This window comes from Amblyomma americanum, chromosome 4 (genome assembly GCF_052857255.1).
Source record: "Amblyomma americanum isolate KBUSLIRL-KWMA chromosome 4, ASM5285725v1, whole genome shotgun sequence".
Classification (NCBI taxonomy): Eukaryota; Metazoa; Arthropoda; class Arachnida; order Ixodida; family Ixodidae; genus Amblyomma; species Amblyomma americanum.
Genome location: NC_135500.1, coordinates 198,078,796 through 198,092,184, shown reverse-complemented (window position 1 = coordinate 198,092,184; position 13,389 = coordinate 198,078,796). Strand labels below are relative to the sequence as shown.

General features: G+C 46.4%; 1 protein-coding gene across 1 annotated transcript; it reads left to right on the top strand.

Annotated features, from left to right (window-relative positions):
• The first annotated feature begins 3,802 nt into the window (after positions 1-3,802).
• Positions 3,803-11,961, top strand: LOC144127501 (uncharacterized). Its single transcript, XM_077660493.1, has 5 exons — positions 3,803-4,005; positions 5,326-5,589; positions 7,361-7,502; positions 10,955-11,055; positions 11,834-11,961. The coding sequence occupies exons 1-5, from the start codon at positions 3,957-3,959 to the stop codon at positions 11,926-11,928; spliced, it is 651 nt and encodes a 216-aa protein (XP_077516619.1). The 5' UTR covers positions 3,803-3,956; the 3' UTR covers positions 11,929-11,961.
• Positions 11,962-13,389: the final 1,428 nt, after the last annotated feature.

Genomic DNA, 13,389 nt, shown 5'->3' with positions numbered 1-13,389 from the left:
CCGAAACACTGCAGAATTTTCTCGTGGTCACCAAACGCTTTCTCTTCTTTGAGCCACTCCTGCATGTTTGACATAAGCCTGTAGGCAAACTCTGTATATGACTCATTTCTGCCTTTTTCATTTTCCCGAAACTTCCGACGGAACGCCTCCGCTGACAGCCTGTACTTTTTTAGCAGACTCGATTTCACTTGGTCGAAATCCTCTGCCTCCTCTCTCTTCAAGCGAGCGACTACGTCGGCCGCCTCGGCGGGTAACAAAGTGAGCAAGCGCTGTGGCCACGTTTCCCGAGAGAACCCCTGCTTCTCGCACGTTCGCTCAAAGTTAACCAGGAACAAACCAATGTCCTCTCCAAGCTTAAACGGCCGCATCAGGTCAGTCATTTTGAACGATACCCGTTCTCCTGCACCGTGTGCCTGACTTCCATTACGAGCGCGTTCCATCTCTACCTCGAGACGCTTCATTTCCAAAGCGTGTTGACGGTCGCGCTCTTCTTTCTCTTTTTGTTCTTTACGTTCGCGCTCGTCTTTCTCTTTTTGCTCCCTCTCCTCAATGGTCTCAAGGCATTCCGACAGCTCGTCATCCTCAGCCTCCAACTCAAGAATAGCCCTTAGCAGTTCCGGTTTTCTGAGTTTGTCTGAGACATTCAGACCCAACTCTCTTGCAAGCTCCAGCAATTTCGGTTTGCGCAACGACTTCAAATCCATGGCTGCTCCGAATGCTGCTTTCTCTACTGCCTACTATTGTCTTGCCGCAAACTAACCCGGCAGCAACGACAACACAATTACCAGCTCTGTTTCTGACACTAACAAAAGCCTGGCAAAACTCAGAAGAAGAAAGTCCCGCACTCACCAAACCTCGCAGCCAAGAATTCAGCGCAGTCGTTCCGCTGCAGGCAACCAGTCATCACACAGGGCTCGTTGCACTGCTCCCGGATGGTCGTTGAGCTGCTCAGCATACAGTTGACCGCATATCTTCGCTGCTGGCCTCCGTTGTCGGGATCTCACCGCTGGCAACCAGTTGTTGCATCTGGGTTGCAAGCCCCAAGGGTAGCGTTGGCCTGGCGGCCTGGGGCAAAGCTGGAAACATCCGAAGGTCCCGGCAAAGGATGAGTCGACTGGCAACAGAACAACTTGTTTATTCTGGCATCTCAAAAAGAGCAGCCGGTCAGGGCGACCACGTTACTCGAAGGAAGGAATCGAAGGCTCTTCTTGGCGTCCGGCGCAGCTGTCTTTATACCCACGGAGTCGAGGGCAAGAGGGAACGGCTTGGGAAGAGTCATCCGATACGGCGACGCTTGAACATGTTCAGGCGTGACGGGCGCGTCCGCCAGGCCGGCGCCGGTCAGACCTCCTCGCCTCCCAGTTGAGGAGCTCCTCTCCCCGGCTGCCGCGCTTTGACAAGCGTGGGCAAAACATGCACACACACACACACGCACGCACGACGACACGTGGCACTGAAACATGCCTGGACGCGCTTGGCGGGAGGCGTTTCGGCCGCGATGAACGAAGCCGCGGCGTCCGTTGCATCCGCGCCGGCTATACCGCGCGTCGTAGGTAGGCGAGACGTAACAGAGCGCTCATACCGCTCCTGGCGCAGTAGTGCAGCGGTCAAGCGACGCACCACGGCCCTTCTATGGAAGGTGGCGCCATCGGTGGGACCTGGATTGTTTGGGTTGGGTTGCGACCCGGGTCGCTCTTCCTTAGCAGCCTCTCACGATTCATTTAACTGCCGCCTTACACAGTAAGCAGGTGTCTAGGTATTTATATGTATACCTGGGCAAATAGCCACCGGCCGGTGGGCAGGTGAGCAGCCAGCCACAAAACTACCGTCAGACGAACAGACAAAGGCTAAATGCGATGAATTTCCACTATAATTGCTAGCGCACTGAAACATCTCAGGAGTCACATGCGGTCACCACACTAGGTCTGGGTAAAATAGGGAAAAAAGATCTGCTCACTGTACACGAATGATATTCTCAGCAAGAAACTACACAAAGTTTTGACTCTCCTTCTCGCATCCCACACTGCGCAAGGTAGCAAAAATAGAACGCCTGAGGCTCAAGTTCAGTGCCCCACAGTGAGTATAGACCTAATCTGCCATAGTGCTTGAGATAGTGAAATTGTGATAGGGCTTCTCAACAGCCTCCCCAGAATACACACAGATGTCTCCATGGCGCGGGAACTGTGCGATATGCCCTTCGATGGTTGCAACAAGCTAGATTTCGGCCGCAAGCTTCGAAGCTTTTTTATCGCTGACCTGCACAAATAACCCGTTATTTTGAGTTACTTGGGAGAGCGCAGCAAAAATTTCCTTTACACCAGAGTGTTAAAAAAACGGGCATCTTAAATGCGCGAAGGACACGTTAAGTGCGAAAAGCTTGTGTCCCAGCGCTATTGCCTGCTGTGAAAGAAAAACCAACTTTATTACCTAGGACAAAGGCTCCTGCTAGGAGCCCTTGGTTTTTTTTTTATTATCCACACCAACTAATTTCTAGTATCCGCTTTTATTGAATTTGTCTTGCGCACACCTTTTTTTGTGCGTGGTGTTTTGTTTCTACGCACAAACATTACCACCGCTCGCTTACCGCCGCTTGTCAAACATCTTCACGCGTTCAGGATTGCTCCTGAAGTTCTCTGCGCACACTCGTCATTCTAAAACTTCCCACCAGTACAAGTTCTGGTTGGAAACACCTTAGAAATCACGCTCTAATCTCAACATTATGCCAGCGCGTACGGCTAAATTGTTTTGACAGAAGATCCAACTAATCTTCATTCGACCACCTGAGTCATACTAGCACCAGTGGTCTGTACTATGGCTTATCTCATGCCTTCAGGACTGTTTAATACCTGTTTCGTCTTTCTTCCCCGAAGGTCATTGCACAACTGCATGTTTTTGTTTTTTTCTGCGGCACACGAAAAACCGTAGCAGCGCATGCGAGCTACTCATCTGGAGTATCCTGCCAACAGTATTCCTCTGTTGTTGTTGTTGTTGTTGTTGTTGTTGTTGTTGTTGTTGTTGTTGTTGTTGTTGTTGTTGTTGTTGTTGTTGTTGTTGTTGTTGTTGTTGTTGTTGTTGTTGTTGTTGTTGTTGTTGTTGTTGTTGTTGTTGTTGTTGTTGTTGTTGTTGTCGTTGATGATGATGATGATGATGATGATGGTGGTGGTGGTGGTGGTGGTGGTGGTGGTGGTGGTGGTGGTGGTGACTATGATGATGATGATGATGGTGACTATGATGATGATGATGATGACGTCCTCAGGTTGTTTTCGTCGTCGAGAGTATTTCCTCCTCTTCCTCCTCCGTCATTCACTCTTTTATTTGAAACGCATAATTTCTCTTTTCCCACTCAGCCGAACAGAGAAGAAATGTGCGCAGGAAATAAACTTGGCATTAAGGCTAAAGTTGCAACTATAGCATTTGCGATTCGTTAGATAACAACCAATCACGAGTGAGTTTAAAGTGTGCACACGTGCCTGCATGCCTGCTTACTGCAATTAATAGCCGACATTCACCACTTACTGTGGGACCGCCCTGCTCTCAAGAATACAAGGATCCGGCACCTGAAGGTAGCGGGTCTTTCACCGCGCAACCCTGCTTTCTGTATTGCCTGGACGCAGGGACCATACCATCGCTGTCTACTGGACTTCATAAAATCAGCTAGCCTTTCTTCATTAATTCAATCATTACTAATCTTTCATCACACCTTCGCCCATCACTGATGCCCTGAGGCAATAAATCCCGTTTAAAAAATATAGCCATGAGCGGGCCGCCAAGTGGACAGCGCCGCTCTACAAGAGGTCGAAGAAGTCGAAGCAAGGCGCGTACGTTCGCCTGTGAGCAGGACGCAGCCCACCGCAACAACGCAGCCCAAGCTTTGGACGCCGACCTAGCGTCAAGCGTCTCTGGGAGTGCGCGGGAGAGGCTCCTGTCTCAGAAAGAAACGCAACGCAGTGTCCGTGATGCTCCTGGACATGGCTGAGGAAGATGGTCTGGTGGATGAGCCTTCGGGTAAGGTACTGGTATTATCAGTGACACACACGGAAGCAACGGTTAAATTCAAGAAAATTAGAAATCACTGATGCCAGTTTAAGCTTGAAAATGGCTACCAACGTAATCGCATAAGTTTTGTCTTTTGATGCATATCCTTCTGTGCTGTTCAAACTGCGCTTCATGTGAAAAGCGCTGACCCAATTCTTGAAAGCACACTGCCGTTATGTTCGTTGGGCGCGTTACTGTGGAGGCTGCGAAACGTTAGCCTACTTCCCAATGGGCACTGTAACTGCACTGGACGTCCGGGGGACGTTCCAAACGTCCCAGGGATGTCCCAGAGATTGTTGGTCATTGGGTCATTCTCCTTCGCGACATGTGTCATTTTGCACGCTTCTTTAGAGGCTCCAGTATGCAGGTGTTGAGCTTTTCTATGCCCGGTTCCGCATAGCCTTATAAAGCAATGAGGCATTCTCGCAGAATTCTCTCTCTTCTATAATGTCAACATATTTCCATATGAAAAGAGACTGCTAAGTTCGTGCGCACACAGATTGAACATAGATGAATTCATCAGTGACCTAATTCGATTTGTCTGTGTCGAACATAACAACCTGTATATTTATTTAACTGTTCTTAAATTGCATTCCAATCCTAAGGGAACGTGTTAACTTGGTACTGAAATTTCAGGCAGTGTTTGTTGTCATGCACCTGTAATGTGTACTGAACATCCCATGGTATGACGCTTACTGATTACATTGTTCCAGTACTAATATATGAAACGCTTAGCTACGTGTCTTATATTGCATATCCTCGTGTATGAACGCGATATTTTTGCTGTTCAATTATTTTTATCTCGTGTTTGCATACTCCCACTGCCCTACTTCAATGTGCCTCGAGAAGCATTTTTCCCAAGAATTCCTACCATGTATATGTTATTAATTATCAAATGGTTTTGGGGAAAGGAAATGGCGCAGTATCTGTCTCATATATAACGTTGGACACCTGAACCACGTCGTAAGAGAAGGGATAAAGGAGAGAGTGAAAGAAGGAAGGGGTGCCGTAGTGGAGGGCTCTGGAATAATTTCGACCACCTGGGGATCTTTAACGTGCACTGACATCGCACAGCACACGGGCGCCTTAGCGTTTTTCCTCCATAAAAACGCAGCCGACCGCGGCAGCTGCGTTTTTATGGAGGCAAAACGCTAAGGCGCCTGAAATAAAATCAACTGAAAATTGAAACTGAAAAATTCTACAGTATCGCGGCTTTTCTCTGGAGAGGCATGCGAAAGAATGCGGCTGGACTCTGACGCGAAGGTATCCCTATGTCCCGTATGCATATAGATTCAGACGTCCGGACGCGCCCGGGTCGAAACCTTCCGGCCAGCAGCGCGCCGTACCCTGTGGTTCGACTGGTGCCCAAGGGCAGCACGGTGTCGATCGAGCTGCACTCGCCGCTGCACCGGAGCTGCTCCAAGCTGCGCTCAGCGATGTCTCCGACGCAGGACCGCCCGGAACGGGAGTCGCCTGTGACGTCACTCAAAGACGACGAGCACAGCGAGGGGGCAGGACGCCTCCAGCGGACAGGCAGCGGAGACGTCATCATTGGTGAGCAACCTGGCTCATGCGGCGCAGCATTTCCCACGCAAATGCCTAACCCGATGACGTCTGAAAGTACATGCTGAGCAATTCGCAAGGCCTAATGTGAAGTTTCCAAGAAACGAGAAAGTTGATGAATAAAAATTTTGTTCTCCCTTTCTTCTTCTTCATCACCATCATCAGCCTGACTACGACCACTGCCGGGCAAAGGCCACTTCCATGTCTCTGAATTAACCCTGTCCTTTGCCAGCTGCACCCATCGTATCCCCGGAAACTTCCAGCCTATGCTGCGAGCTCGGCGGCTAGAATGCGCGCTCTAATATTTTGTTTTTTCGGCTGCCAAGCCGCCACTAAAATATCAAGCTTTTTTAGACACCGCTTCTCCCTCCGAAGCAAGAGATGGGCACACCTGGACACATGCATCGTCCACACCGGTTAACTATTTTTTTCCGTAATGCGTTTAATTTTCATAATAAATTAGAATAATGTTTAGTTTCATCACTATTTAAACTAATGATTAAGAATTAAACATAACGATATTTTTTCATTTTTAAAATTCGATATAATTTTGAACGCAGCATTAGTACAATGCTTACCTGGAATGTTGAGCTTATGTCTATCCTACAATATGTAAGTTATTTGTTAATTTCGGACTTTAAACTTACGTTACAACCTGACATTTATCATTATTGCAGATTACATTGCTCTTTGTAACATTGTTTTAATGTTCAGTGCAGTGTGGATTTCTGACCCAGAGACCATTTCTATGAAAAGCAATTTCTATCGTGACTATTTCTCTTTTCTTACATATCTGCCCCGCAAATTCTACTGTGCGTAGCTGAACAGAATTCAAACCAAGATTCTCACGCAACTTTAACCAGCGCTTAGCTAATCGGCCTATTAGCTGTGGCTGAGCCTCACTCATTAAATATCATATGAGTGCGCTGCATGTCGAACTGCGGGAATGCTGGCTAGATAAAGATGCACTCTTAGTAAATGTGCTACACATGCAAGCGCAAGTATCATTACCTCGCCACATAAATCCTTTGGAAGTAGAGGTCGAAGTCGAGCCTATAAATAAGGAGACAATGATGGAATCAAAGAGCGCAAAGCCATCTTAAATAACTCGCACTTTCTCCCCCCCACCCCCAGGAGCGAAACCGTGCCTTTCATATCCACAAAACCAATTTTTTCGTGAGCCCGCCGCGGTAGCTCACTGGTTAGCGGAGTCGGCTCCTGAGCCCGTTGACACGGGATCAAATACAGGTCTGCAGCGACCGCGTAACGATGGAGGCGAAACACTCGAGTCGTGCGCGTGCTCTGCGATGTCAGTGCACAGTGAGGAAACCCAGGTAGTCGAAATTAATCCGGAGCATCCACAACGGCGCCTATTCTTTCTCTCTTTCATATTTCACTCCATCCTTCACTCTTCCCCTCAGGGCGTGGCGAGGCGTCCGTCGAGAGTTGAAACAGTTACTGCGCCTTTCCTTTCCTCATATTCGTTTTTTATCTTTGTGAGATAGAAATTGATTGATTGATTGATTGATTGATTGATTGATTGATTGATTGATTGATTGATTGATTGATTGATTGATTGATTGATTGATTGATTGATTGATTGATTGATTGATTGATTGAATACTGCATGGCTCTGTGTAGCTTGGCTCTCTCTTTTTTTTTGGTTCGTGCAGCGAAGGGCTTTGTCAGACTGTTTCCGTTCGTGGTGGAGCCGCTGTGATACAGCATTCTCACCGATCGCCGCTCGGTCCCTACTACGCAGGCGAGGTGCTGCTCATGAGGCCAAGGCGCGTGTTCAGAGCCTCGGGGGAGGGACCCGCCGACATGGTGCAAGTGGAGCTGGACTCGATGCAGGACTCTCCTCCACCCCAGGACAGCCGGATTGAGGAGGTTCCGCTTTCCTGGTGAGCCTAGAGAGGAAGGGGACACCTCTGTACACTGGAGCGACTCCAGATCTGCAGCGCATTACTTCGATCTTTTGGGGCACGGTGCTTGTATTTGAAGACGACGTCGAAGAGGGATATGATGACCTTCGGAAACACCACCAGACAGGGTCTTCACTATACGGCACTGTGGGGTTACAAATGCAAAGCGATACCTTCCGGCACTCTATTCCGAAAGCTGCGAATGAGCCTTTCGAATGAGCGCCTGGCTGCTCACGTCACCGCTAATTGCTCGTGCTGCAAAGATAGGGGTTGAGATGGTCGGACTGCACCAGTACATACGCAAAAACAGAACTATGCCCATTCAAGGTGCACAAAAAAGCGGACGCGAATAAGTAGCCCGCAATAGCTAAGTACGCGGCGCAAAAACTGGATGGCGCAGGGGTTGCTTATCTTCAGGTTCTATGCGCTGCAGCTTGACAGACTTTTTAACTTGCCTCTTTAACGAGAGAAATTTGTGGAGCCCAATAGCCTGAATCTATTTACTCATTCGAACTGCCATTGCGCCGCTGGAAATGTTTCCTTACAAGAAAAGAAACGAGTGTTCTGGGGAACAAGCGATGCCGTAACACGGAACACAGCTGCTCGATTTCAGTAATCCGGCAATCCTCCGAAGCAAGGCGGGGAAGGCAACACTGCCGTTTATCCGAAAGCCTTGGCCGCAGCCAGATTAGCTAATCGTGTCGGTTGTTCCTTCATCCAGACGTGTCGATAAAATTCGGTTTAGGTCTGGCAGTGCTTCTAACACAGACGTCGCAATGAATGTTCTATTTGCAAGATATACCTACCTTGCTATAAAGCATCTAGGTGGGCCCCTGAAGTCGTAGGCTTAATTGCTGCCCGCTAACGCAGTGTTATTTCGATACATAGACTGAGTGATTTTAGGTTACTTATAAATACATTCAGAAACCTCGCAACACGCTATACGTATTGAATATTACAGTAGGTGCATGGGTGTTTAATCTTAAATAATAATATATCGCTGCTTTTAATATTCTCATGTTATTTACCAGTGTCCGCTCGGTTTATCTTTAATTACTCCACGAACCTCAGCCACACCCTGATGAAAAAAATATTCGCAGACACTCGATTCCATTGCGTACTGGCAATGCGACAGTATTATCAGTTGCTGATGCCTTTACCGAAAGCGATGTCCCTTCTGGTCAGGTGACAGCACTTCCCTCCAGTCAATGGGAATACTTCCGTCTGGTGACGTCACTTCCATTCAGCCAATAGGTACGCTCCGGTCTGATGACGTCACTACCGTTCAGCCAATGGGCGAATGTTATGACCGACAACGCATTTTGGCCCCATGGGGCTTCTAATAATCGCATTAATATGGTCTTGAACATACTAACCGCGGATCAGACACACTGATCGAAAAACCACACAAGTAATGCGTGGGGTGGTTTTTGACAAACGGAACATGTAACAGAAAACGAACGGATAAAGTATGGTTCCTCGCCATGTCTTTGGAGTAAACTGGATCTTTTTGCGTTCGACGTTAAAGCTAAATATATTAGCATACGTGCCAAGGCACACACGGACTTCCGACATCATGCTGCTGGCCATAGTGAATGTAATCGAAAGTAGTCCGCTGTTTTAATCTACTTCCATCAAACATTTTTTTTTTGTGGTCAAAGCTCGGAGGGTGGAAGTTCAGTTCGCAGGGAATAAAACTAAACTACTCTTTCACTTAACATTTTTATGCGTTTGCATTAGACAGCAGGTTTTCTTTTTAAACGCGATAGCGTTAAGGACCCTGTATCTCAGAAAAGCCAGCGTCGTCGTCGCTGTTTGCATCAGTGTCGGCGTCGTTGTCCGTGAGCGAAAAATCTACGAAAACTCTCCAGAGCAGCAAGCTAGGGGGCAGGTGGATCGCCTTGGTCACGAGACTTGGTGACGTCATCACAACCTGACAACCCACCGACAAGATCGTGAACAAGCTGCCCTACGTGGCAGGTGGCACTAAAATTAATTGTTGGTCCCGAGAGACTCCTCGGAAATAGAAACCTGGGTTTCACAAGCCCTACCGGTGACAGCACCTGCCATCTCAGGGCAGTGGCGCTTCGCTTGACCGCTGCACCACTGCGCAATTGCATCAGGAGTGGTATGAGGACTCCCAGAGATTTACGAATGTAAAACAAAAAATGACCAATTCCGCATACATGGACATTAACCGATTGACACATTTGCGTCATGCCCTTAAGACGAAGTTCAAGTGTCCCGTTCAGATTTTTTTTTTCTTTCGGTATCAAGCACACCTTTATGCATCCTTCAAGCAACAAATTTAAAGCGCTAAAATTCATCCTTACTCAGAGCTATCAGCAACCATCAGCCGCGTTAGTTAGCTGTATCCTAGTTTTTTTTTGTTTTTTGGCCCTCCGTTCACAATTGCGTGTTACGTCTCGCTAGGTAACCCGTTCCTGCCTCCAATACACGCGCGGGTGACGCATCGCGCTAAAACAATACTTGCCACAGTGTTGCCAACGCCTCACCTGTCGTATTTCTTTTTACGAGCGCCGCGCGGCAAAAGGACAAGTTCTCACGGGGCCCGCTCTTGGGACGGGCGCTGTTTGATTGCCCGCACGAGACGTGTGAGAGATACAAAGCGGCCTCCACCTGAACGAAGCCGGGGATATCCAGCTCACGTTCAAGCTGGGTCTGGCGAGCGTTAACTCGGAAGAGAAATCAGGCCCCCGAGACCCACCACTTTCCTTGATGCCTGCTTCATCAGACGCAGTGCTACTTCCTCGGGTTGCAAGCCGCTCGAAAAGAGGGTTTTCCCTTTATATCTCCTTGATAATACTTGGAAGTTGCGCGAACAGAGTAGAAGGAAGGAAATGGGAGTCTAGAAATGAAATGCGCGTGAAAGAAAGACTTCAGCTTTAAGAATAAAACGAATGGGAAGTGCAATGCTTCGAAATACAAAGCGTTAATCATACGGAACAATATAAGGTAGTAATTACTCATTGGAGTCCGCCCAAGCGCTACAAGACGGTTACAAAGGAAAGCTATACAGTTTTCCCAGAAACTTCGTAGTTAAAGAAAAATTCGTCCTGATCCGGGGTTCGAACCCGGGACCACCGCTTCACCGCGTTCGAACCCCGGACAAGGACGAATTTTGCTTTAAGTACGAAGTTTCTGAGAAAGCTGTATAGCTTTTCTTTGTAGGCCTTTGGCTGTGCTTGGGTGGACGGCAATGTGTAATTACTACCTTATATCAACTCTACTCCGCCTTGGCGGATTCCCCTAAACATTTGACCGCACGGAACAATGTACTCAACTTGCAGTCACTGTTTCTAAGTGTACAAGAAGATGTTACGTTTTATAATTTGCTTGCGATTATACCTATGGTACTGACAGTGCTAGTGTACAGTGAAAATACTTGAATGCTTGCGCTTATTTTGCAGGATAAAAAGGGGTAAGACGGCCGGCAAGATACTCGGAATTGTTTCCGTGACGCTAATCTGGTTGTTGTTGGTCGCCGGAGCAAGTGTTTATTATTTTCTTGGTGAGTAAAACAGGCTGGTTCATGGAAATTCACTGTGCCCTTCTTTCATGCAAAGCGAATGCGTCGCTAGTCGACTCATTCGTGGAGAAAAAGCACCGAGGTTTTTTCCCTCTATTAATGAACTTTTGTGTTAGACACCGAGGAATCTAATATTTTAATACCTTAATGCATGCTTCTTGTAAAAAAAATGTGGCACAGAAAAGCTTAGGTCAGCTTTTTGTGTTCGGTATTTCATGTTCTTTCTTCAGTGAACGATGACGGCAGGATGGTGTTTAATCAAACCGACTAGCAGCAATAATGTATGTCCCGTTGACGTGAGGAGTTGGGCTAGCTTGTACGTATTCATTGCTAACGAGTTTCGTCATCTTCTCAGCGTCTTCGTCTTTTTTTTTCGCTCGTTAACCATAAATAATTTAAATGTTTAGTTCTGTGTTCTGTGGCTGTTTAACTTAAAATCTGTTACTATCAAGCTGGCTGTTCACTGGCCTCATATATGCCTTTTTTGGCACTTCGACTTAACAGTGAACATAACCATTTTATTGTTCATACTAGAAGGCCATTACCATTTCCCGTGAAGTTTTAAACATCATAAATTGTTGCTCTAGAAGGATGGCGAACAGGAGCTCGAATTTTACCTTTTTTTATAACGCCGCAGCCGTGTGGTATAATCTCTCAGCTATCGGGGGCGTTGATAGATGTCTCTTACTATTATGTATACTTCGTTTGGTGGGTGCTTGTAACAATTTTTAATGGTTTTGAATGCAATTTCTTGTTTCAGAGTCCGAATTGAACAATACTTCAACAGGACAGGGCCCTGCAAGTCTATTAAGTAATGGGTTAGCAGCGATTTACAACGCAACTCATCATCATTGATGTCCATAAAGGAAACTGTCGTCTTTTCTTTTCCTTTTTGGTAGTAGTATTCCTTCATCAGCCTGGACAGTGGAAATCTTCTGTAGAGGTACCACGCCTACCGGCATATACTTCTTCATCATCATCATCATCAGCCTGACTACGCTCACTGAAGGGCGAAGGCCTCTCCCATGCCTCTCCAATTAAACCTGTCATTTGCCAGCTACGCCCACCCTATGCCCGCAAACGTTTTAATCTCATTCGTCCACCTAACTTTCTGCCGGCCCTTCCTACGCTTGCCTCTTGGAATGCACTCCGTTACCCTTAAGGACCAGCGGTTATCTTGCTTTCGCATTGCATGCCCTGCCCAAGCCCATTTCTTATCTAACTCTGTTAAGCAATGTCCTCCGAAAGTTATACTCTAACGGCATGCCGGCTTTCAAAAGTTCCCGCGGTGGTTTTGGATATGGCCTACAAACACTGAGTCATTGCACTAATTCTGCATTGAAATAGCGACTCCAACCATGAGTTTCATACTATGAGTTTCATTTATACAAAAAGTTTTAACGACACCATTTAGCGTATTATTTTTTACGACCTCTTTTGCCCTTATTATTGTAGATTAACACCACGCTTTTTTTTTCTTTTGTGTTTGGTTTCGCGCATTTACGCTTTTGTATTTTTGGCCACTACTCCCATCTGTAATGAGTTTCCGCGATTGAGAACAAATAAAATCAAATGAAATTCGTCCTCAAGTGCAGAGTCATCGTTTTTTTTTTTTCAGCTTTTGGTGGTTGGTGGAATCAGCCAGCATTAACTAGAAGAGGACAAGAAAATAAACAACTGACAGAACTCGCGCTGTATTGATTGATAATCTCCCGTTGCTATTTTCACACCGGTCTTTTTACTATCCCCCTTTCACTACTTCCAAAAAATATTTCCTTTAATCAATCCTTGCTCTGTGCAATTTTTTTTTGTCTTATGGCGGTGGTAAACCGAATTGCTATTTGTTTTTTGTCTGTTTTGGGAAAAATATGTGCAATTCATGCACAAAGACGAATGTGTCGTGCTGAAGATGAATATTCAATTGTGACTTTCAAAGTTTTTTTTTTCGAGACAAGTTATGAAGCATTGATGACGATGTTTGTGCGAGTCAGGATTCTGCCCAAACGATAAATGTAAAAAGATTGTCCCATGCCGATACTTTGATTTTTGTGACTGTATTTTTCAAGCTTGATTTCCCTTAACTTCCCCAAAATTATGGGTTAACAAATTTTGTAAATGAATGCTGTGGGTAATATTTTTCCTACAGGCCTTCCAGAGTTTAGTTCGTGTATGAAATGAGACGAGTTTTTCAAGACTTTTGGAACACTGTTTGCATTGCCTTTTTTTCTACCTTTCCTGTTCAAAGTAATCCTATTTCCTGCAGACAAACAAGTTAATTTCTCTGATAATTTTACATATTTATGGCATTCTTTTTAC

What these genes read in the sequence shown, in the direction of transcription:
- LOC144127501 (XM_077660493.1), top strand. Translation starts at nt 3,957, where the DNA reads ATGCTCCTGGACATGGCTGAGGAAGATGGTCTGGTGGATGAGCCTTCG. An exon ending in TCTGGTGGATGAGCCTTCGG is followed by an intron (nt 4,006 to 5,325) that starts GTAAGGTACTGG and finishes GTATGCATATAG; the next exon opens with ATTCAGACGTCCGGACGCGC. An exon ending in AAGTGTTTATTATTTTCTTG is followed by an intron (nt 11,056 to 11,833) that starts GTGAGTAAAACA and finishes TTCTTGTTTCAG; the next exon opens with AGTCCGAATTGAACAATACT.